This window comes from Prinia subflava, chromosome Z, assembly GCF_021018805.1.
Source record: "Prinia subflava isolate CZ2003 ecotype Zambia chromosome Z, Cam_Psub_1.2, whole genome shotgun sequence".
Lineage (NCBI taxonomy): Eukaryota > Metazoa > Chordata > Aves > Passeriformes > Cisticolidae > Prinia > Prinia subflava.
The window spans coordinates 17603753-17629303 of record NC_086283.1 but is presented as its reverse complement, the minus strand read 5'-3'; the positions used below and the strand labels follow the sequence as shown (position 1 = coordinate 17629303).

Genomic DNA, 25551 nt, shown 5'->3' with positions numbered 1-25551 from the left:
GCCTCAGGGCAGATGCCTGGCATCAAGTTCTTCATCACTCTTCCCACTTTTCAGCAATTTCAAACGTGGGATATTTTTCAAACCAAACTCCACAGAGGTGAAAATCCAGCTTTCTGCACTGCTTGTGGATACAGGCTCTTGATCAAGAGTTTGGTTCCTCAGTCCACACATCATCCCCCAGCAAAGTCCACGGTTGTTTGGAGCTGGGCCCATCTCTCCCAACCTGAAGTGACAGGTATCCATCCATCTGCCAGCCTCTGCCTCAGAAGATGGCTCTAAAGCATCTCAATGCAGGCGTTATTTGCCCTTCTTCTCACTTCAGGGTGAAAACATTCCTATCTTTCCACAAATTATTGTAAACCTGCTGCAGCCTCCTGCCAAAGCATGTAGGGACTCTTCACAAAACCAGCTTCATAAAAATGACACATTTAGCACCACTTTTTCAGGGTTATCCCTTGAGCCTTTTTTTCCCCTACATGCCTTGTTAATAAAGCTTGCATGTCACCCTTTATTATTAAAAAGCAAAGTGGACCTTTCTCCAAGGCTGCAATGTGCATCTCTCCTTTTGGGTTTCACAAAATCCTCCAGAAACATGTGACGGCTCCTCATCCTTTGCATCAAGCTGCACATCTCCACCTGGAGCACCAGTCTCCTGCCTTTCCCTCTGTGCTGCAGGCATCACTGGGGACCACAAAAAGGGAAAATTGTTCCCAAAAATCCACTGGGCCTCCCTGGTGGGAAGGGTAGGACCGCTTCTTTTGGTCCTTCTGTATCCTCAGTCCTGTTCTCCATAAGCCACTCAATCACAGGCTCCAGCATCTGCAATAGAACTGATGCTGCCTGTTAGGAGACCTCACCAGCATTTAATTCTTATGGTTTGAATTATATTGTGGTGATACAGAACTCGTGCAAATTAAATAAGAATGCTCCAGCTGCACTTGGGAAACAGTGAAAATTTCAAAGTAGGGACCAGATCAAAAGAAGTACACATCAGCAAAGAGGGAAAGTCATAATCATTTAACAAGCTGCTTATTTAGCCCATGGGAAATAAGGAAGCGGTCTGAGACCTCTTCCCACCAGAAGCAGGCACAGTAGGAAACCCCATGGAACACTGGGATCGAGCCCCACGGCCTGACAGGAACAGCCAGGCTGATGCTGCTGCCCTCACAGCCAGCAACACGGCTGGTCTCCCTCTGCACATGGGCAGGAGACTCATCAGATCCAGCTCAGGGCTGGGCATGCATCACAAAGGATGCCAGGAGAGATTTTCCCCCATTGTGTGTGACGGTAGGTAATTAGCCCAGTGCTACTGGCCCTGACAGGACAAGGCTGCCTCAGAGCATGGGTCAGGGGCCAGGAGCCGTGCCCAGGTGCAGTGCCTGACCCACTCAAGGAGCTCTGCTCCTCTCTCCCTGCTCGCCACCAGCTCTGCTCTGGCGCTGACCTGCAGCATCCACAGTGCGCACGGCCTGGGAGATGCCAAACACACCCCTGTTTCCCAGTCCTGACTCTCATACTGGCACCTCCTGGCATGGTGGGTGTCAGAGGTCTGAGGGCAGCAGCAGCCCGAGGCTTTGGGTTAAACACCAGTGCAAACTCCACCCAAATAGCTGCTGGGGCTTCCACCATGGGGGAAAATCAGCAAATGCTGACAGACACAGTGCAGGGAGAGACGCCCAGGTCACACCAAGGAACACACCACCCTGTCCCCCACAGCCAAGCTGTGCAGTAGCTCTGAGACCCCTGAAGGTCAGCCCCTTTGGAAAGAACCCATCTGGCCACTGGTGTCCATCAGTAGCTCCAGCCACTCCATGGGCACTGGAGCACAAGGCAGGCAGAGGACCGGAGGATGCATTTCTAACTGCCAACAGCCCCAGGCAAGACAGAAGGAAAACATGAAGCAATTCAGCTCTTAAAGAGTATTTAAGAGCCAGTCACCTGGAAGAGCTGAAAGGATCTGACCTCTGGCATCTCCCTCTGCAGCCCTCTCCCCACACCCAGCTCACTGACAGAGCTTCTCATACTGGAGACTGCAAACTGTGAACAACCAACGCAGAGTCTCTGAAAAAGTAAGTGCATTTAGCATCTGATATCGATGTTTTATAATTAGATGTAATACAGCAGATCATTTTCCTGCACTTGATCAATGAAACCAGGGTTGGGTTTGGGGTTAGGCTGTTTTGCAGACACTGATTGCTGCCTAAGCCTACTGGAGCAGTGCCTTGCTCACTTCAGCAGGAACGAGCAGAGACGAGGATGTGCAAACACAGCATCCATTTAGATTTACTATCCCCGAAATATAAACAGAATATTTATTTCTGGCCTTTTAAGGAGTAATTCCCAATTTAATGAGGTACAATGAGCATTCCTCAGAGCCAGACTCTATGGCTACTTAACACCACCAAGCCTCTAATTATTACTGTGGCTTAAATAAAGGGCATTTCGTTATGATGGACATTATTAAACACTGAAGGAACTGAGTCCAGCCTCCATTTTCTCTTGATGAAATAAAAAGCATTGCAGAGAAATCACTGGGAGAGTTCATCCTTTAGCATCACTCCTCTCATCAGACTAAGCGGCAGTATCAAGCCAGACTGCATTACAGTGCAAGCATCCCACTAATCCACCCTGAACTCCTTTCCCTTCCCCAAGTAAATACAAGCTTTGTCATTTTTTGTTTGAAAATGGATGGGAGGGCAAGAGAAAAGTTGCTGCTGAGATGTGATTTTGAAAAAAAAGGTATAGGATTAAAAGCTCAGATTGAATCCAGGACCAGCAACACACAACAAAGGCAAAATTACACCCCACAAAGCCACAAAGTGTGTCACCCGGTTGGATTTGTCAGCAGATCAGAAATCTACAGTATGGTTATGAAGGGAAAAAATGCAATCCTAAAACACCTGCCTTACATTCACATGGTATCTATAACACCAAAGCCTTTTGGGGAACATAGCACAGGGGTCCCTCCACTGGAACCATCACAGCAGATACCTGCTTAACACCATTCCTCAAAATCTATTGGAAAGCAAAATTCTGACCCAAAACTGGGGGAGACTTTCTAGGGAGGAACATACAAACACGTTCTCACACGGACCAAGAGCAGCCAGGATGCTCTGGCAGCCACCCAATGCTTCACCCCTGGCTGGGACAGGAAGGATTTGGGGGCAGCAGGGGCAATGCCTCCCTCCCATGTTCTCACATGGACCAAGAGCAGCCAGTGATGCTCTGGCAGCCACCCAATGCTTCACCCCGGCTGGGACAGGAAGGATTTGGGGGCAGCAGGGGCAATGCCTCCCTCCCATGTGCCCACTGATGGGTAGGGGGCTGAGCTTGCCCCTGAGCTTTCTGCACAGGGCTCCTGCCTCGATATGCCAAGGAAAACTCCCTGCAGGGAGATAACAGCCAATAAACCCAACAGAGGAGGGTTTTCCCATTACCTACACCTGGGACTTTCAGATGTGTAATGGATCCACACATGCAGCTCCCAGCACAGACTACACCCCTCCCTGACTATTGCGAGAAACAATCTGGATCTAATCAGCAGGCCCAAGGTGATGGGGCATGACTTAGAGATTTGTTAAAAAACCTTTCAGAACTGTCCTTTCCCTGCCTCCTGCCATTAGGAACGAAAACAAACATAACAGAAGAATCTTTTTTTGTATGTTCCCATCTAGGGCTAAATAAAACTCCCTGTCATTCACCTTCTGGAGTGGCAGGTCAGACCAATGTGTTTTGTAGGGAACAGGAGAAATCACAGATTTCTCTCTGCGAAAAGAAGAAGGGAAAAAAAAGGAAAAAGAAAAACCAAAAACCAAAAATCATTGCCGCTGAGTTAAAAATAGGGAAGGCGTGAGATGTTGCTGCCAGCTCGGCACATCAGAGCTATGGGATGCCTGGGCTGCACCCCCAAGCATGCACAAGCCCTGGGGCAGACAGGGGGCACAGGGACCTTGGTCCTGCCCCATTTTCCAGTGCAAACCCCATTTCTTCTGATTTTTGGGCAAGCAGATGGAGCTTCACAACCTACATACCCCAGAGTCATCTTTCTCCCACAGCTTCACCAGAGGCCAGATCTGGTCCCACGCATGCCCCTGGCACACACGGTCACAGGCATCCAGACCCAGCTCTGGAGAGGAACCTCTGCAACAGCAGCTCCTGCCTGGCTTCAGCTCAAATCCCCGCACACTAGCAGATAATCAAACCAAGACAAACGCTGTCCTGCATACTCATGGTGTTATCATTCACATTATTTATCCGGAATTGCATGGGAAGGCTTGCAATCAGGATAGCCTCAGGCTGCTCCCACTCAGAGCCTCGAGGGGATTTTGCTCACAACAAAACTCTTTATCAAATCCAGTTTTCCCCTATTTTATTTTTTCCCCTGCTTGGGCAGGAAAACGCAGCTCTCCAGCCCACAAAATTACCCTGCAGCCATGAGACTGGCAACAAATCTGAGCAGGACTGGCCTTCCTCCCACTGCCATCACTGTCTCACCCTGCATGGGAAGTGGATGTGAAGCCTGTCTTTGCTCAGCTCAGAACCCACTGCCTCCCAAAGTTGCCACCAGCTCCAGCATCCTTGGGGACACACCAGCACCCTTTGCACAGCCCTTCCTCCCCTCTGAGCCATGCTACCAGCTCTGGGGCAGCAGAAACTGAGGAATTCAAGCTAACAGGAGCCTGTGTTCTCCCAGAACAAACTGTAGGGAAATGAATGACAGTAAAGTGCTCACCAGATTACGAGATCTCAGTCTGGCACTAGCTGGATGCCCTTTTCCATCCCCACACTGCCCTCTCCCCTGCCCACAGCCACCCCACATTATTAACAGCCTGGTAAACACAGCCCGTTGGTTATTACAAAGATGCCAAAACCTTACTACTTCTTGTTCCTTCCAGTTAATGTACCATAGCCGAGGATAAATTGCTATTACAAGGAACTAAAAATAAAAATGTTTCAGAGGCCGTAATTGGCTTGTCTTGTTGGGCTTTTTAAGGAGCCAAAGTACCAGTTCCAGGCTATTAGCCCTAAGGTTGTAGGAGAATAGTATAAAATATTTCTTCATTAAAACCCTACCTTCTCCATAGAGGTGTTTTTCTTTAGGGTTTTTTTCCCCCTTCCTTCTTTCTTTTTTTATTCCTCTTTTTAAAATTATTATTATTATTATTTTCTTTTTAAAAGACATGCGTTATTAAATGAGCTTTAGTTAAAAGAGGGCTTCGAAAGCCTAGAGGTGATATAAATAGACAGAGCTCAGTGCAGCTGGAGAACCAGCCAAAGCCTTCACTCATGTATTCAGGTCATTTTTCTAAGGCTTACATAATATTCCTCAGTTGCATCCATAATCTTGGGTCATTTTTAATAATCAGCACCAAATCTTGCAGTCCTTAGGGAGACAGTGCTCAGTGCTGGAAAGCACCCAGTCCACTGCTGAGGGACAGGACCATCACTACCACAGGCTGCAACCCACTACAAGGCCACCAAGGGTGCCCAGGGTGCTCCCTGAGATCAAGAAGATGTGGGATTTTTTTCCTTCTGAGGCTTTTTTATGCTATTTGGTTATTAAGACCTTTAGCTACCACCATTACTCAATATCAGCAACAACTACAACAGTCATGGTTTTGTTTCCGGAGATAGCTAGGGTTGGATTCCATGATCCTTGTGGGTCTCTTTCAACCCAGGATCTTCTATGATTCCATGAAAACCAAATCCATTTATTCAGCAAAACCCTCCTTTCAAAAGAAGCAGATGCTCCGCTGAGCAAGGACGCGGCGGTTTGGCACCTGCTGTCCTGATGACGATGGTGACGATGCATCAGCAAAACGGCTATGATTTATGGTCACAACTTTAAAATTGGCTTTTAGTCCTTGTGGAGCCTGCTCCGACTGACAGGAGCACCTTGGCACTGCCCTCACCACTCGTACGGGGCCAGGCATGGCAGAGACCTCTTCGTGACAACGGCTCAGTGCAGCACAGCATTACAATAAATAGTGATAATATCAGTAAGGATGGTGATCCATCTCTTGGTAATACAGCCCAGGAGGGGAAGCACAGCAGAAAAATTACAGCAGACCTTCTAACTCCCTGCTTTTCCTCAAAGACAAGGTCGGATGGCACATTTCTTTGTGAAACAACAACCCAACAGGTATTTACTACTTTTATTTTGTGATGTGAAGGTTGCTGCTAAAAGAAGACTATTTCTGCTAGGTACAATTGCTATTTTTTGATAGCGTCTCAGCAATACCTTGTTAAAAAGGGCAAAACAACAGTTATTAATTACCCTAATTAACCCAATTCATAAGACACGTTTGTGTGGCTGTCATGACAACTGCTTTGACTAACTTGCCAAGAATAGCTTAGCTGTCCATCCAAATAAATCCCTGATAATTACTAGTCTAGTTTACTGGGCTTCTGTGATAATAATAATTAGTGCTACTGTACAAAAGGTCACACTAAACAGTTTATGAATGCTGCATTTCGCATGGTGATTACATGAGTCATGCAGCATCCAGCAAATGGACACAGCCACATCTCCAACATGGAGAGCTGTGACTAAATGGGAGCCTGTGGCTGCTCTGTCTGCAGACAGCGTGGCAGGATGAGGGGGAGACATCAGGGAGCTTGGAGGAGAAATAGCCATGAGTTGGGTTGAGCTAGGACAGCCACCAAGCCACCTCCTCAACCACTGCAGTGGCCAGCTGGCCACCACAGGAGATGGTCCTCTAAGAGGCACTGGCAGACACCAAAAAGCTTCCAAGCCTGACCTGTCACACGCTGGTATCTCACCTCACCACCTCACTTCCCTTCCTGTCAAGGAGAGACAATCATGGATCACCTGTCTGGTTTTGGCATGCTTGCATTAAGTTTAGGATCAAAGACAAAACGGGGGTTAGATCAACAAAGGCAATGTGAGCTTCGGCTGGACGGTCCCAGCCCTCTCTGTCTTCACCTTTGCAGGAAGAAGCCCTCCAACTTGCAGTCTGGGTCTCTCCACAAAGAGCTGCAGCCCCAGCACACCCTGCAACCAGGGACTGTCCTGCAGGCAGCAGGCACTGCTCAGTGCAGCACCACTCCTCCTGAGGCTGCTGCTGGCTGCAGAAGGAGCCATCTTCTCCAGGACCTGCCTGTGCTCCTGACTGGGCTAATCTCTCATCTACCTTCATGACAATAAACCATCATCATGAAGGCCAGTCAAATCTCATTTTAGCATTGCTGAGGTTTATTGGTGAAAACTGTGGATTTTCCCTCTGGCTATACCTACACAGAGGCAAGACAGGATGCAACCACATTGCGTCCACGCTGAAAAATCCTGCAAAACTCCAGGGCAGAGGGCAGTAAGGCAAGGACGGAGCCAGGACGTTCACTTCTAATACAGAGGACAGCTGCCAGCTCTGTGGAAATCTACGAAATCACTCCATTTAGAATAAATTCTGATTAAATACCACATATGGTCCTCACTGTCCATCCCTGGTTACCTATCACAGAGGCATCTGCACATAAACAGGGCCTTAATCGACAAATATTTGTCAGCTCCAGCCCCCTCCTCCCTCACTCCCACCTGAACTCGCAATTATTCTTATTGATTGACTTTAAGAGAGCACCATGCACGTGCCTCGAGCTGCCACGCGCCGAGCAAACAAGGGAACAACGCCGGGCTCCGCTGTAATCATTACCAGGGCGAGCAATTGCCCTGTCACACATGGCAGGTTATGGCTTCAGACTGGAGGCAGCAAGGCCAGATGAACGCTTAAAACGTCGTTATAGTGTGAGAAGTGAGGATGTAGAAATGACACCTCCTTTCTCAACAGATCTGTTCCCCGAGCGTCTCCAGCTCCCAGTGAAGGATTCATCTCATTAAGGCTGAAGGGCCAACGGAGCCCTTGGAGGGGAGGCATGGGCGTGTGTCCTCTCTGCATGGCAAAATAAGCACTGATGAGGAAATCTTAGATCTGGGGAAGGATGGATTTGAGGTCCCAAAAGGATCTCAGAGCTGGACCCTGGCTCAGCCCAGGCTCTCCTGCACATCCTCCCCATTTGTAGCCAGAAGTACATGCCAAAAGATGAGGTGTTTTTATCAGACCAAAAGGAGAAATTAGGGAAACCTAATGCCAGGCAGAACACTCCCCAGTTTTCCCAAGTGAAGTTTGCAGCTCAGTTCAATATGTTAGTGCCTAATGAAGGTTTCCCCCATACTCTGCAGGGTACAATCATTCTCCTCCTAATGAGCATGTGTTAATGGCATATTAATGCTGACAACAACTAAGTGCAGAGAACAAGAGATGAACATATTACAAAATTCATCTGGGTTTTTTTTCCAAACAAAGGAACCCAATGGCGTGGCTGAGCAAGCCCCAGCCTAGCAGGAGCCCGTGGCTCCCGCAGCGATGACGCTGCCAGCTCTGGTCCAGGGGCTCACCACGGGACACAGAGCCCAGAAGGGACACAACTTTGCCCTCTCACTGACCCCATCCCCATAATTAGTTGTCCTACAGAGAGAGCTCTCAGCCCAAGTGTGGTATTGCCTCTTCACACAGCCACTCTGGGGGCTGAACAAGGAGGCAGAGGAACCGCTCACAAACGCGTGAGAAGTGTTCCACAGGGCAGACAGGTTCGGGTGCTGTACACCAGCTAGCAGCCGTGAGGATCTGCTTGCTGAACGTCACCTAAGCTGGGTCCCTGCCAGAGCATCCAGATGTGAATCTGAATATGAAAAGTCCAGGAGGGAGCAGGTGACAGAGGCGCAGGCGCGGGCTCCGAGCCCCATCCTGGTGCCAGCGTCCCAGCCCATCTGGGTTTGTCTCAGCAAGTTTACATAAGCTCTCAGCCATGGAAAAGAACACACATAATGGGTGTTTTCCTGTTTTTTCATCTTCACATGTGAAAACAGCTCCCAAAACCCTGACAGCTCCCTAAAACCAGCATCAGTCTGCCGCAGCATGTGCTGCCCACCACCAGGCACTGCAGGGAGGGGGAAGCCTAATTCCCTAACCGTCCAACTTCCGTCTGCTCCCACCATCACTTACATTTACATTTCCAGATCGATAATCGATGCTAGAATCAATAACAGGGAATTTAGCTACATTATAAAAACAGTAAAATCAGCCAATATTGAGAAATGACTATTGAGTCCAATGTTTTCTGTACTCACTTAGTCTAATAACGGTGAATGATATTTTCCAAGTACATTATTCAGCAATAAAACCACCGAATTATTTGATCTCTTTCTAACCTTTTTGATTCTAAGCACTCTTTTTGACCTAGATTGAATGAGGCAACATCTGCAGAGCCTTTCACAAAATTGTACTCGGTGTGCACTATTGTAGGTCTGCTGCCAAAGATAAATGTTATTATTTTAAAACCATCATCCCTCTAATAGATGAGCAAACACACTGCATTAGCATAGCCTGCAGAACTCGAGCACGGGTGAGAAAATGCCAGAGGGGTTTCGCTTAATGGAATTTTACATACCTGACTTAGGATGGGTTAATGCAATCCACCAACATGGGAATTTTAAAACCTGCCCTGTGGCATACACCTGCCATTACAAACGATGGTATAATCCAACAAGCTCCAGATCCCTGTGAGAAACGTGAAGGATTCACACCCAGATCTCAACAGGGTGTTGAGATGAGGACCTCATCTACAGAGCTCCAAAACCCTTTGACTTACATGGTTTATCTCACTGACCTGTCTGTCCTGGGTGTCAGGTGGAGCAGTGCTGGCGTTACCTGTGGGTGCTTAGAGTTTCCATCAGAGGGTGTAGGAAGTGCAACACCTGTCACACACCTGCCTGCTGCAACATCAGCTGTGCTCCAGCCTTCACCAGACTTGGAGAACTCACTGTAATTCCATGCTAAACAGGGAGACACTGCAAGGCTCAGCACTAATCACTTGTCCAGCTGACATCAGCCATTACATGCCTCCAAATTTAGACAAGGAACTAGAGGGAGACACTGAAGCAGTGATGTTGCGCTGTCTTCTCCAGCAAACCCTCCAGCAGGTGCCATGGACAAGCTCTGCCCCAGCAGAAACAGTGAAACTGGGAGCTGCCAATAGCCTCAGTGTCCCTTTGCTGAGCCCTGGGTGATGCTCTCCTGGGGACAGTGGGGACTGGAACTGTGGAGTGCCCCAAGCCCCAACACAGCCCTGCCAGGGCAGTGCTGCCTGCAGAGCACCCCATCCATCGCCAATTCAGAGCACGCTCTAATTTGAATTATAATTACACTTATAAGTACACAGACTACAACTATTTATGCTACAAATAAGACCATCCTGTATTTTAATTAACAGAAAATGATTGGAACTCAACTATAGCCCCTACTGGGAACAATATTGAATAATTTATTGAAGCAAGGCCACGCCAGCCCCACAACCAGCCTGGAAGGAGAGGGGGAGTGGGCAGGGCTGGGGGTGCCACCCATCTAAGCCCCTACACAGGAGCAAAGCTGCTGCCAGAGCGGGCAAGAGGTCGGGAGAGAGGAGAGGGCTCATTCCTGGACAGCCTGCAGGCAGAGCCTGGGGATGGAAGCAGGCAGGGCACAATGGCTCTGCCCTTGCCGACTGATGGGAATTCAGGAGAGACCTGAGCAGGGCACAGTCAATGAGGGCAGGAGCCCAAGGACGTGGAAGGGCACCTGGCTGAGGAGCTTCTCTGGCTCAAAGCCCTCAGGAGGGACTTCAGGAAATGGCAGCTGGAAAATACAGCTCTTCCACCCAGCCAAGCAGATGCACACAAGGTTATTCAAAGGCTACTGCTCTTGGCCTCAGTGATGCCTCTGCACAAGCATGTGCTATATGTAAAGGAAATAAGACGGAGAAACCACAGAGTTCAAATCACTCGATACAGCACAAATTCACTTGGATACTGCTGTCAGAAAGCCCATAAAGTACCATGCAAGACTATCCTTCTGATGAAAATTTAAAAAAAACTTACTAGAAATCTTTCCCAATTTAAGAGAAAAATCTTATCTGCCACTTAAATATAGTTGCAAAAGCCTTTTTTATAGACTTCACAAGTTATGCATTAGAAATATGCATCAGAAATTCAAATTTTCCAAGAGGAAATATTTAAGAAACTTACCAACCCAAACCATTCTATGATTCCATGAAAACAAGAGGAGTCTCTCCACTTCCAGTAAAAGTGAACCATAAAACCCAGAGCAGTAGCATAAAAACAAATGAGATGTATCTGATTATATGACATATTATATACTCACATAATTAGGTGCAATATGTAATAATTCCATACACACTTTTTGTATGCATAGGGATACAAGTGTGAACATGGTAGTGTTAGGTTAATGTCTCAACCTTAGAGGTTTTAGATGATCTTAGAGGTTTTCTCCAACTTAAATAATTCTGTGATTCCATGTAGGATATCACAAATACAAGATATAACATACAGGATGTAATATACAGCAATATGATCATACCCAAGGGAGCACCCAGTTCTTGCTGCTAAATACAAGCAGCTACTGCCACACCAGCCTGAATCCTCCATGGACCCTTAGAGCAAACCCTTTTGGTCCCTACTGACCAGGACCCTACCACGGGCTAGAAAACCCTTGGAAAGCCCAAAGAGCTGCCAGGATGGCAGGGTGGCAGCCCCAAATCATCAATACGAAATATGTGGTTTTTTACTGGGGAACTTGGCAATGTTCACCTCTTAGGAGAATTCAGTTTTACGTGCCTTTTCCAACCTAAATGATTTGATGATCTTAGGAAAAGCCAAAGAGTACTGAACTGAGGGCTTGCCTAAGACCCAGGGAGCGTGGTGTGGTTAAACATGAATGGGAGCTGGCATATTTATCTCTGTTGCAAGGTACTCAAGCGAATTTCTCCATACAACAGCTTGGAGCGATTACATTAAGAGATGTATAATTTGGTTAGGCTGACCTCAGAATGGAATAAAGAGCTGCTGATTTCCATAATGTCAGCCTCCAATGCTCAGAGAGGTCAGGGAACCTACAGCGATACACAAAACACTTTGGGAGTAGTTAAGCTGAGAAATCTGCTGGGATTTGGAGTGAGCAGCAGACAGGGAGGTCTGGGAGACCCCACCCCACCAACTCTGGTCCCTGGCAATGCAGAGTGATGCTGGCTGCCCAGGCAGGGACCAGGAGCCAGCCCCAGCAAGGAGATAACCAGTGGATGTCTAAAGCTGAGAGCACCAGTCCTGTTTGGGGGGCTCTGCAGTTCAAAGGCTGGGGCTGGCTCCCGGCCAGGGCTGCTCAGGCACGAGAAGGCACGAGCAGAGCCGTGACCTGCGCTTACCCGTCGTGGTGCGCATCACGTCGCAGGCACAAAAAAGTGCTGAGTTACAGTGACCTCCCAAGGAGAAAACAAGACTGGCAACGCTGCCTGCGAAGTCAGCCTTGCCACTAGTGGAACGTCATCTCTGATAATGCTTTAATTATTATCGCTCCTGAAAATAAGCCTCATTTCATCAGCCTGGCCTGTCTCAACACAGCAAACTTTCTCCGGGTTGAAAATCATCTCCTTTTTTTCCCTTTTCCCCTGCTCTATACACAGCATTACTCAGAAGCAAGCCAAATCCCTTCCAATTATATATCATGACGTTTCCCCAGCGCTGCACTAAAGCAAGGCCCTTCACTTCTAAATGGCATGGTTTATAACAAATTGTCTGTTATACCAGACAGAAACTGATTTCCTCAAACCCAGCATATTAAAGTGAGTACATTCATTCTGGTTGTAACACACAAAATGTGATTATAACAGACACTTCGGGGGCTTTTTAAGGCTAGCGGAGAAGAGGAGGATAAGCTGGAGGGGAAGAAAGAATTGACAAGTAGAGAAATGACAGAGAAAGAGAAACAGCCACGCTGATTTCATTTCTTACAAAACAAAAATCTTTGTGTGTTGTAGAAATGTGCTTTAGTTAACACCGCCAGATAGCCAGAGCAAAAGCTGCCGGTGCTGCCTGAAACGAAAATTGCTCTATTGTGCTTAGAAAACCATTTCCCACAGTGAGGAGAACACTTTCCAGGTAGTACAAAGCAGATCTGAAACCAGCGGGGCCTTATCCTGCAACTGTTGCTCCCTCAAATAATCCCTGCAACCAGGAGGAGCCCCAACTAAATCAGTGTGAGTGAGGATTATGCGGGAGTGTATCAAGGTTGGGGGATTAGACCAGGATTATCACTAAAACCAGTAATTCCCCATCTTACTGATGGTGGCCATCAGCTCAGGAGGCGGTGGATGGCCATGGCCCCCCCGGCGCCGGACACGGCTCTGGGAGCTGTGGGGTGTGGGGGTCCCCAGAGGACTCGGGTCCTGTTGGATCAGAGGCTGCTCCACCTTGACCTTCTTCTCCAGGGGTCCCTACCAAAGCAGCACCAGAGCAGGAACACGCCTGATCCACACTCCACTTACACGGAATGTCAGTGCTGCCACCAACACTGCCACCATGGAGCCATCCCGGACCCCCAGAGAGAGTCAGTCAAGAACCTCCATGCTAATTCCACCTTGGGACATCCAGCCTCTCAAAGAGGGCTCTCCCACTCCCACGTCACACCTCTTCACCTCTCACATGCCAGATCCTGCCTTGCACTGGCCACCAGAATGAGCTGCTGTCCCCAGGGTGTTTCCCATCCTGGAGCAGCAAACAAACATCATCTCCCAAAGCGGTGCAAATCTGGGATGTAAAACTGCCTCTGGAACACAGACACAGCCATCATACACATACTGTTTACTTTTTAAACCATCAAGTCAAAATCCAGGCATGTAAGTGTTACCCAAGGGTGGCTACTCTAAATGCAAGTCATGTCTCTTGGATCCTAAAAGGCTTGCATTCAGACCCGTTTCCACACCACCCCAATGCAACACGCATTTTTATCAAGGAAGCTGCCTAATGGCTCCTATTAATTTTGATTTTTAATCTCCTGGTACAACTCCCAGCAATATACATGCAAAACCTGACAACAAGCCCTTTTGGTTTCAAAGCCTACTTCTCCTCCAGCTCAGAAAGAAGATAAAAAAGAGCTCTCGGCAGCAGCAAAGCCTCTGAGCAGCAATGCCCTTGCAGCTCCAACAAGTCCCACTCTCCCTGCTGCAAAACAAGTCCAAACACTAACGGGGGCCAAGCCTCCCGCTGTCAGCCACGATCACCGGGGCTGCTCACAAACGCTTTCTGCCATCGCTGCCAACGGCCACAAGGATGCTGAGAGGCTCTGGGCAGGCATCCCCGAGTGACACCCCGGCACCCACGGGACCACTGATTCTCAGCAGGGCCAGAACACCCCAGGATATCCCCCACTGCCTCCCAGTGCTCTCCTGGCAGCCGCACCCTGGCACAGGCAGAGCCAAGCCCAGCCCCACCCAAAGGGAAAAGCTCCATAAAGGTGGCCTCAAACTTCTTTTACACTCTCAGAGCGGGGTTGCAGCCCCCACAGACACCACTCTTTAATCCTTCCTGGATCAGCAGGGAAAGACGAGAAGCACCAACAAACCCAATTATTCCCAGCCCCAAGACCTGCCACCACACTGGAAGAAACATTTCTTGAAGCTCCACAAACAAGCCATCCTTGGGGACTTTTATTTCAAGGCTCCTGACTGCTAAAGTAAACGAGGCTCATGTTAAAGACCAGCTGCATCACAAACCCACTGCTGCTGGGGCAGCGCATGTCTGCAGAGGCAATCGCTTACCCCCAGCCACAACCATCATATGCCAAGTGACATCGCCAGAGACACATTTACCTCGTATTTTATCTGTTATCAACCCATGCTTTGCCTTCCCATCAGGAAAAGTCACTCCTAGGTGGAGCAGCAATGATATCTCCCCGATGCTGACACCTCATAAAGCCTCCCAGGGGAAACAACGGCGGCTTCATCACTGGAAGCAATTCAAACCAGCCCAGACAAAGCACCACTGGAAGCACTGCAAGGAATGGTTTGGCTCTGTAAACTCTGGGCAGAGATTGTGTTTATTAAATCCTCACCACCCGGAGGTGTGCCAATAGCACCCTGCACAGCCACAGCATCACACCGCAGCGCCTGCTCCAGCAGTGACAAGCTACAGGGGGTACGGGGCTGCCATGCTCCTCCCGGGAAACAACTCCTATGGAGTTTCTGTGTCACCCTGTGTGCCAGGACTGTCACTCTAGCATCAATGAACCAACTCACCCTCAGGGATCACTAGGATTTTTAGAAGCCAATAAAACCCACACCACCAGCAAGATAGCTTTGCCTGCAACAGCTGGAACCTCAACACTGGGGTTCTGCCAAAAATCGACATTCCCACCCTAAAGTAAACTTCCAAACAGCTTCCAGTTGGGATTTCTCCACCCCGTACCCTGATCCTGCCCATTTGTCCAAAAGCACCTCCAGAGAGTGGGCAGACCCCCGCCAGGATGTGTTTCTCTCGCACGAGAGCCGCCGGTCCCTTCCCAGGACTGGCCAGCTGCCTGCTGCCCTCCTGCCAGGGGGAAAGGTTCCACTGACACTCCAGCCACTCATTACAAGAGACAAACTCCCTTCTCCAGGCAAGCTCCCAGCTCTCCACAGTGCAGCTCGCCTGCACAAGTGATGGGAAGATGGGGCGAGCTGGAGCCACAGGGAGAAACAAGTACCCTGTCTCCCTCACAAGAGGGTGAACAAGGCAGGGAAATCTCTGGATGGCACATTCCATGAGACCCCAGCCCAGCTGTTGTAAAAAAAGAGAAGCACTAGCAGCACTGCCTTCTGCATGCAGCTGCCTGTTAACTTTATCAGCTGAGTTACAATGTTCCTGATGGTCCTTCCATCCTCCCTGGTACCTGAGACCTCCCACTGCCAGCATACACTTCTGGATAATGCCAGCACATGATGGATTTTGTGACTGGTGGCAGTGAATCACAGGCAGACAGGACGTTCCACTGCTCCAGTGTCCATAGCAAGGCGCCAGACAGAGATGCACTCCAGAATCCTCTCCAAAAGACACTGCTCCAGGAAGACAGGAATTCCTCAGGGACCACTGCCCACAGCATGCCAACAGCAATGGTCACTTGTATGGGCTAACACTGGTACACAAGCTCTCAGAGCTAGTTCTGCCTCAGTGGAAGTCAAACACCACAGTTCAGTGAGCATTCTGCCAACACATCCACAGCAGGACCAGGCCCCTGGCACCAGCCCTCTCCAGCAGCCTTGCAGAGGGCCAGGCTCGGCTCTCTGCAGCACCAGGATGAATCTGAAGCAGCTCCACTGCCTTCAGCAGCAGCATTTTGCATTTACACCAGCACACTGAACACAAAACAGAGTGAGCCATAAATATTTCAGCTGCTTTTTCAGCTTTGTTATTCTGTTCAAAGCAGGAAACATGACAAACCTTTGATTGTTTTGCTTAAAACCAAACAATAATTCAAAGAGAGACAAACAAGCAACATTAAATGATGCCTGTGATGTACAGGAAAGCCAAAGAATTAGAAGAAACTGATGAGGATGGTGTGGATCAGAGTGGTCCCTTTCCCTGCCTTCGGCAGGTACCGCACATCCCTCCCATACCAGCCAGGGTCCTGCACAGTGAAAGGACAGCACTTAGCCAGGTGTGCAGGTGGTCATAATGGGGCATCCTGCACTGTCTGCACCCCCAGCACAGCCAGCTGCCTCCAGAGGAACAGCCACTAACACCCCTTCCAACAACCTTTTAAAAAACTCCTGTGAAGGCAAGTGTCTTCTCCGTTGAGCATCGCCACACTCAGGATCCACCTGCAAAGCAGCCACCTCCAGCCTCCCGGACACATGGACACAGCCTGGCCTGGCCCATCCCCACCTGGGCACTTAGGAGGGTCTCTGCAGAGCCTGGGGATGAAACATCCACCCATGGCCACACGTCAGGGCAGCCCCAGAACCCAAAGGTGAGTGCCGGCTGCTCCCCCTGCCCGTCCTCCATCACTGCCTCCCCTGGTGTGTCCAGCACACCGATATCACCCGGGAGTGCTGTGTCCCGCACACAGGAGGCAGCAGTGCCGGCTGGCAGCGCCAGACCCGCAGGCAGCAGCTCCGCACAACCGCGCTCCTGACGCCGCAGGAGCCCTCCCGCACTCACCTCCGGCAGCGGCATCCCGTTGATGATGAGGTCGGGCTGCTGGGGGCTCTGCCCTGTGAAGGTGTGGTGGTAGATGTGGTTGGAGCCGGCGTTCCTGTTGTTCTGGCTCTCCACGTTGAGGAAGGTGCTCTCGGAGCGGCGGCAGCCCAGCGGCAGGGTCTGCTGGTGGTAGTCGAAGTAGTTGAGGGAGGAAGTGAGAGAGGAGCAGCTCACAACGTTCATTTTATCCGTCTCCTCCACGTCCCGCGGTACCAGGCGGATGTCGTTCTTGCTGATTTTCTTCTTCTTGCTTGATTTCTTCTGATGCCCGTAGGAGTACTCCGCGATTCTGGGGGACAGAGGGAAAATGAGAAGCTGAGAGCATCCTAAACCCTGCCCCGCTAAGTACACATGCAGAAACCCAGAGGGCTTGGCCCCCATCTCCATGAAGGCTTCTTAGTCATGCACGTTACGTCATGGTTTGGGTCTGGTGGCACGACACGGTCTTTAGCTTATTTTCGTATGTATAATGTTTTCAGGTCAAATATGTAAAAAAAAAAAAAAAAGCTTCTGTTGTGACCTAGTGTATGTAATTGCTGATATTTAGCTACTAGAAGTAAAGTCCAGCCTGCAGAAGAGAAAAATGGAGATGTTAAAATCCATGAACTGAAAAGGGTACCTGCATTCATTTCCATGCATAATAAGGATTTTAAAAGTGATTTAATTTGGTCCCCATAACGAAAATTCAAAGCGAATAGCAGATTTTTTTTCCCAGTTCATTTTCCATAGCAGTAAATAAAGCAGACCCAGCCAGAAGCAGTCCTAGCTGGCAAGCTCAATTTTCTCACACTCCAAAAGCTGTTTGTTTATTAATGCTTTATCTAAATCGCTGGTGTTTTGACTGTCTCCTGATCATACCTGATCTTTTCTCCAATTGAATTCCATTCCTCCCTCACCCTGACACGCACATCCCCTACTGCTGGGAAATGCTTTCACCTTCTAGATATCAGAGAACAACAACCGTGTGTTTTGCAAAGAAAAATGATCCTTTTTGACCTTTTTATTTTACTGCAAGCTTGTTTTTCTCAGCCTTTCCTTCCCTCTCTGCTTCCCACCTGCCAAAAGAATCAACTGATGAAGTGCCTTGTTTGCCTTCTGCAAAACACCAGAGGAAAAAAGTTACTGCAAAACACCACCGAAGCAAATAATGACAAATTATTTGCACCTTGCACTAGTTGGGTCTGCTCAGCTCAGAGTGACTGTGGCTCATCTTCCCACAGTGAGCACCACAACAGTTCCTGCCATGAATTTGTACATTCACAGCACTGGGCAGCTTGGTATTTCCTCAGGAACCACATCAAATGCACAGTCAGAAATACAAATTTGAAAGTCAGGATTTTCCTCCTCATCTTGTTATGATAGCAGCATAAAAAAAAAAAAATCCAATAGCTGCAACAGAAATAATGGGATGAATAAATAATACAGTTTATCTGGAAAGGCAAATCTTGGACAAATATTCTTGTTCCAGAAAGCTAATTGCCTGAGCATGAAAATGCCACTAAGTCGAACAGCCCTCATATGTGCCTCATAAATTAACACATTTTTTGAAGACACTCCAGCAGCTCTTGTGAAGAATCTCTAAAACAAGGCACTGCAAAGCCTGAAGGCGTGGGGAGAGGGTGCCCCATGGTCACGGCTGCTGCTGAGCCTGCCTGGTGCTTCCCCACCTCTGCAGCTGACTCCTGCTCAGACACACACCGGTAACAGCCCGAGCACCCCCGAGTGTGCAAATAAATCAGAGGAAGGCAGGGATTTCTGTTGTGCCAACAGTCTATATGCTGCTGACTCGTCTAACAATGCTTGATGAAGCTTTAATTGTTTTGTTTACCTAAATGTTTAAGTTTGGCAATGCGAGAGCCCAATTATTTCCTGCAGGCATTCATTTTGCTGTCCTTTCTCTATTGACCAATTATTTAATTAAACCGCACTTCATTAATCCCTAAGCCGTCACAGTAAAACCCAGAGCTTATACGTATGTGAGAAGCTGTTAGGGGCACCACCACAACATGATTTTTATCCATTCAGGTCCTATCCACTTTTAATGGGCCGAGCTGGCAAGAAATCTGGTCTCTGAGCTTTCACTTGAAGCTAGACATCCCATAATACAGCACAGACCGACCTTTATTTGCAGATGATTTTTCCCCCATCGAGCAAAAAGGCTTATATACGCAGTTTACGCTGTGAAAACGGGGTACAATGCCCCGACTCTCCGGCATTATTTCTGCGTAAATAAAACTTTAAAGACCGCACATCCCCCCGCGCCGCTGAATTGCCAGGGGCGACCGTGCGTTTCCAAGGTAGAGCAAAATTAATTTCCATCCCTCCTCTCTGAAACGACTCGGTGCCGAAGGAATGGAGAAGTCATGGCTATTTCACTAGTAACAGGATTAAACCATTTATGAGGCATTGCAGCTGCTCTTTTATGGCATCTGATTGATATTCATGTGTGGTTAGCATTTGTCTCCTAACTTGTGTAACACAGAGAATAGTAAAAGAGAGACAATAATCGCCAGGCTGTTACATATTCAGGGGGACTGGATTTCCCCTATCAGCCTTTCAGCGGCTCCAGGCGCGGGGCTGACCTCCCCTCGGCATTTCGGACCCCGGAGCACTCGTCCGGCCAGGGCAAAACGACACCGCGCTGCAGAAATCCCCCCTGGCCCCGTCTCTGCCAGCCCAGCCGGCCATGCCTGGCGCTGGAGCGGCGCTCCGGGGGCGGCCGGGGGGGCTCGCCGCTCCTCTCCGCAGTTCGGTCCCACGGCTGGCCGGGCCCGGAGCCGCAGCGGGCACACAATAGCTCCTTTGAGCGGCCAGCGAGGCTCGGGGGTGCCGCCGCGCCTCTCGCACCGTCTGCCGCGGGGATGCTGCGGCGGCCGCGGGGCTTTCCCCGCTCGCCAGCCCGGGGAGGTGTGCGGGGGACGGGGGGCTGCCCACGGGAACCAGCCCTGCCCTTGCAAAACCGTTCTCCCCGCTTTTTGTGATGGAGAGCGGAAAATCCGGGATGCTGCAACAGATTGTCAAACCGCACAATTAAGTCGATCCGTTACTCTGCTCTCCTCGCAGAGAACAATTTCTTAAAGCTTTGCAAGAAATTTTCTTACAGGGACAGGAACCTCACTTTTGTTCCTAGGGCAAATCCACCCCTCTTCACCACCCCCAAGTATACATTAGCAAGCGCAAAAGTAACAGCGATGTAACAGCGATGGCAGAAATCAAAGCAGACCCGCAGGTGCACATAAACAAAGGTATCTTTACCTGCAGTTGTAGGTCCTGATTTCCTTGTTATCCCTTTTGCACTTGACTGCCACAAAGATCATGGTGACAAAAAGAATGGCTGCAATAGACCCCAGGGCAATAATGAAAATCAAGGAGAGGTTAACAGATCCTATGGACTCTTGGGCATCCAGGGCCGGAGACAGGTATATCAAAATCAAGGCAGAAGCCGAGAGAGATGTTTTCCCATGGTCATGAGCCACCACAATGAGCTCATAGGCTGTTTTGGCGTTCTCCCCAAAGGCTCTGGTGGTCCTTATCTCTCCATTGACCTGGTCGATCTCAAAGAATCCTCTGTCTCCTTCCACCATTTCATAGGAAAGTCTGCCATTTTCACCCTCATCATAGTCATCTGCCTTGACCACTGTCACCAGGTAGCCAACCCCCGCGTTCCTGGGGATGTACACCTCCGCCGTCCCATTGACCAGCGGTGGGGCCGTGATCACTGGTGTGTTGTCATTGACGTCCAGGACAATCACCCTGACAGTGGCATTGCTCTGCAGAGAGGGATTACCCCCATCTTTTGCCAAGACCTTGAACTCAAAGGCCTTGGTCTGTTCATGGTTGAAGGACCTCAAAGCATAGATATCTCCAGAGTTGGGGTTGATGGAGACATATGTGAAAACAGGCATGTCCCTGACTTGGGAGGGCACGATCTGGTAGGACACGCTGCCATTGAGGCCCAGGTCAGGATCTCTGGCTGAGACAGAGAGGAGGTAGGCCCCTGGGGTGTTGTTCTCCTGCACAATGACTTGGTAATAGGGCTTGGAGAAGTGGGGATGGTTGTCATTCTCATCGGTGATCTTGACAGTGAAGGATTTGGTGGCCTGCAGGGAAGGGATGCCATTATCCCTAGCCTGGATGGTGAGGTTGTACTGGTCCCTCTGCTCCCGGTCCAGCCGCCCATCCACCAGGATGGTGGAGAAGCTCTCATACTCCTGGAGTCGGAAAGGCACATTGCCCAGGAGCTTGCACTGCACCCGCCCGTTGGCCCCGGAGTCGCGATCCGAGACCCGCACCAGGGCGATGACGTACCCCGGCGGGGCGTTCTCGCTCACCTCCACCAGCTCACTGTTGACAGAGAGCAGGTTGATGAGGGGCGGGTTGTCGTTGGCGTCCTGGATGCTAATGGTCACTTTGCAATGGGCAGGGATGGAGTTAGGCCCCAAGTCCTTGGCCTGCACGTCCAGCTCATAGACGTGACCTTCCTCATAGTCGATTGCACCGCTCACCGTGATGAGGCCACTCTGGGGGTCGATTTGGAAGAGCTCCCGGGCCCGGTCAGAGACGTAGCTGTGGAAAGAGTAGAGGACCTGACCGTTGGTGCCCTCGTCCGGGTCAGAGGCATTGAGGCGGATGACTGGCGTCCCAGGTGGGGCATTTTCAGGCACACTGACGGTGTAGGCTGGCTCCTCAAAGAGCGGGTTGTTGTCATTGGAGTCGATGACGCGGATGCTGAGCTCCACTGTGCCAAAGTTGGGCGGGTCACCACCATCCAGCGCCGTGATCACGTAGCTGTAGTGGGACTGGGTCTCACGGTCCAGGCTCTTCTCCACCACCAGCTCAGCAAAACGGGACCCATCACCTCGTGTCTTGGTCTCCAGCCCAAAGAGGTCATTGGGGGTGATTTCATAGCTCTGCACACCAAAGCTGCCCGAGTCCGGGTCATAGGCACTCTCCAGTGGCACCCGGGTGCCAGGGCTGGCCGTCTCCGAGATCTCCAGCTCGATCTGGTCGGTGGGGAAGCTGGGCGCATTGTCGTTTAGGTCCTTGATCTCCAGCTTGATCACGCAGATCTCCATGGAGCTGGACATCACCTCCAGCGAGATTACACACTTGGGGCTCTGTCGGCATAGCAAGTCCCTGTCGATCTTCTGCTTGGTCACCAGCAGCCCGGACCCGGGGCTGATGTCCACCAAGTGGGGGGCTGAGTTGGAGACCACCCGGAAGGCGGCGGGCTGCCGGGGGTCCAGGACGAAACCGGCGTCCCGGGCGTCCTTGGCGACGTTGGCGATCACCGTGCCGGCCCGCTGCTCCTCCTCCACCGAGTACTTGAGGTTGACGAGGGCCCCGGCGCCGGCCCAGAGCAAGGCGGCCCCCAGCAGCGCCGGGAGAGCCCCCATGGCCGCGCCGGCCCCTACGCCCGCCGCGCCGCGCCCCGACGGCGGCCGGCCGTGCGCCTCAGGAGCCCGCCGCGCTCATGCGGGCAGCGGCCGCCGGGATGCCCCGGCGGCGGGCGGGCGGGTTCGGGCACCGGAGCCGCGGTCCCCCGCGCACACGCCAACGCCGTCCGCTCAGGAGCTCCGTGCCGGTGGCGCCGCGGAAGCGCCCGGCATGGCGAGCTGGTGCGGGAGCAGAAGCGGGGTGCCGAGGCGAGCGGTACCGAAGCGAGAAGCGAGGAGCCGAGCCGTGCGGTGTCGAGCCGCGCCGAGCCCGCTGCCGCCGGCGCTCGCTGCGGCGGCCGCACGCCACTGCCCGCAGTCCGGAGCGCTGGCGGGCGGCGCGGGGGCGGGAGGCGCGGGGGCGGGCGGCGCCGAGCTGCAGCCAATGGGCGCTCGGGGGCGGGACCGGCGCCCGGCGCAGCCGCCAATAGAATAACGCCGCTGGCAGGGGGGCGGGGCCGGGGCGGGGCCGGCGAGGCGGCGCGGACGGGAGCGGAGCGGGCACGGAGCCGCGCGGAGCGGAGCGGGACGGGACGGGACGGGACGGGACGGGACGGGACGGAACGGAACGGAACGGACGCGCTACCCCGAGCCGGGAGCCCGTTGTCCCTGCTGTCCCTGTTGTCCCTGCTGTCCGTGCTGCCCCTGCTGCCCCGCGCCGCTGAGCCCGTCCCGCTGCCCGGGAGCTGCGGACGCAGCGGTGCTTTGGCCCCGGAGCCTCAGCCACTGGCGGTTACTTCTTTGGCGGGTGCGCACTGGGCGGCGGCGGATCCCCGCGGGCAGCGCGGGAACAGCCGGGTCTCGCGGAGCGCCCCAAATCCGTTCTATAGAGACTGAACCCTCTGGGGCAGGAGGACCCCGCCCCGCCGGGCAGTGTTCCCGGGAGCCGGAGAGGGGCGCGGGAGCGCCCAATGCCCCCGGGGGCTCCAGCCGCGCAGCGCTCGCTGCACCGTGCTGATCCCTGGAGAAACCACCGCGGTACCATGTCCTCCTAACAATGAAATAAAGCATTCCCGGGTCCGTGTGCCCGTGTCTTATGTCCTGTCTCTGCGCACACCGTACGCAGGGTCCCGGGGGTTCTGTACAGGGGCCCGGGGAGGGCGTCACCGAGAAGGGGAGGCGCAGTGGCTCCGGAGGGTCGCGGCTCGGAAACCTCCCAACACGCCGTTCCCATCCCCGGGTTAAAGACGGGCCGGGGCTGGCGCGGCCGTCGGCAAAGCCCCCCGCAGCCCGCCGGTCGGTGACGAGGAATGACAGCGGGGCGGAGGTCCGGTGCATCTGCCACGGCACAGGTCCCTTTGGGTGGTTGGCATCGGGAACCGACGCCTTGGCGGGGCCGCGCCCCGCGGGCAGGGCCGGGCAGGGCAGGGCAGGGTACGGTACGGCCCGGCCCGGCCCTGCCCTGCCCTGCCCTGCCCTGCCCGGCCCGGCTCGGCTCGGTCCTGCTCCGCCCAGCTCGGCCCGGCCGCGCCGTCGGGCCCCGCCGCGCCTTCCCAGGCACAAGGGCGCCATCTCGCGGCCGCGCGGGGCGTGGCACCGGCCCGCGCACGGTGCAGCGGGACAAGGGGACACCGGGACACAGGGACATTGGGACACCAGGACACCGGGAAACAGGATCACTAGGACCACGGGACATGGGGACACGGGGACACCGAAACTCCGGGACACCCGGCCGGGAGGGTCTCCTCGAACAGCATGGCCCGGCCACGGGCCCCACACGGCTGGGAGGGCCGGTAGAGGGTGACCGGGATACCGCCGGCCGCCGGGGACGGGCATCCATGCACGATCAGCGTCCCTGCGACAGCTTCCGTTCAGAGACACCGTCACCGTGGTCCGATCTGTCCGGGGACACCACCTCTCCAGCGGCACCTGTCCTGGACAGCATCCATCCATTGACTCCATCGCCAAGGACAGCACCCCTCCATGGACACCCCCCCATGAAATGCCACCCGTCCAGGGAAGGACATAGTACCCAGGGACAGCCGAGGGGAGCCCTCTCCTTCCCGCAGGACACCGGAGGGACGCAGCGCCCCTCCATTTCCGCTGCCGTGTCCTGGAGCAGTGGGACAAAAGCCGGCAGAGGAAAAAGCCTTTGCCAGATGTTCCTTCTCCTCTCCGGAAAGCAGCAGCGGAGGTCAGTGTGACCCACGGGGGAGTGTCAGTGGGACATGGAGGGGTGGCAGGTGGGGACAGCACGAAGGGGCAAAGCCCTGTCGAAGTCTTCCATGAAAAAATTAATTCTGATGACTTGAACTGTGCCATGTGGATTGAAAACCTGGCTGAGGGATCATAAACAAAGGGTAATTAGAAGCAGGGGGAGGTGTTTATGGGGTACTGCAGGGATCTAGGTTAGGGCTGCTCTCATTTAATACCCTCATTAATGACCTGGAAAGAGGAGTAAACTACACATTAATGAATTTGGCAGATGATGCTATACTGGGAGGTGCTGTGAGCTCCAGCAAGCATAGAAAATTAACACAAAAAGGGCCTAGTGAGATTAGAAATATGGGCAGGAAGCAGCGAAAGGAGCTGTGCCTTGGACAGATGTGAGCGAGCGCGGCTGGGATGCAAAGGAGCGACAGCAGGACAGGCAGCGATGCCTGAGCCGAGCCAAGCCAAGCCAAGCCAAGATCCAGAGCAACGCGTCAGAGAAAGCCCTGGGGCCAGGGGTCAGCTAGAGGGACGCAGGAGACTGCTGTGCATAGGGGCAGCAAGGACGGATCCGCCCCCGGCGTTTGGGTGCCGCACATCGAAGGGCGGCGGGGAGGCGCTGGGGGGCTCAGGTGTGGCTGGAGCCCAAGCGCGGCGCTCCCTCGGCACAGACGTGCTGGCGGCAGTTCAGAGGGAAGCCACACAAATGATCAAAGGCACGGAGAGACTGATTCCTGAAAGAAGATTAAAAGGCTTAAATATATATATTGCTTGGTTAAGAGCTGTCCGTGGGGAGACAAACTAAGAGCCTTACAGATCTGGTTGGAGTAAATAGAGAGGGAGGGAAGGAATTATTTAATAGAGTACAAGGGGCATCACTAGAAGGGA

The 25551-nt window shown here is 52.1% G+C and overlaps 1 protein-coding gene across 2 annotated transcripts in view; it reads right to left on the bottom strand.

Moving 5' to 3' along the window:
• Nucleotides 1-22822, bottom strand: part of PCDH19 (protocadherin 19) — a 64551-nt gene extending 41729 nt beyond the window's left edge. For both annotated transcript variants that reach the window (XM_063423252.1, XM_063423254.1), the window contains exons 1-2: nucleotides 20333-22822; nucleotides 17039-17366 (exon numbers count right to left, since the gene is read on the bottom strand). In XM_063423252.1, coding sequence (XP_063279322.1) covers nucleotides 17039-17366; nucleotides 20333-22473 — 2469 coding nt within the window. In that variant the 5' untranslated portion in view covers nucleotides 22474-22822. The remainder of the gene's footprint in view (nucleotides 1-17038; nucleotides 17367-20332) is intronic.
• Nucleotides 22823-25551: the final 2729 nt, after the last annotated feature.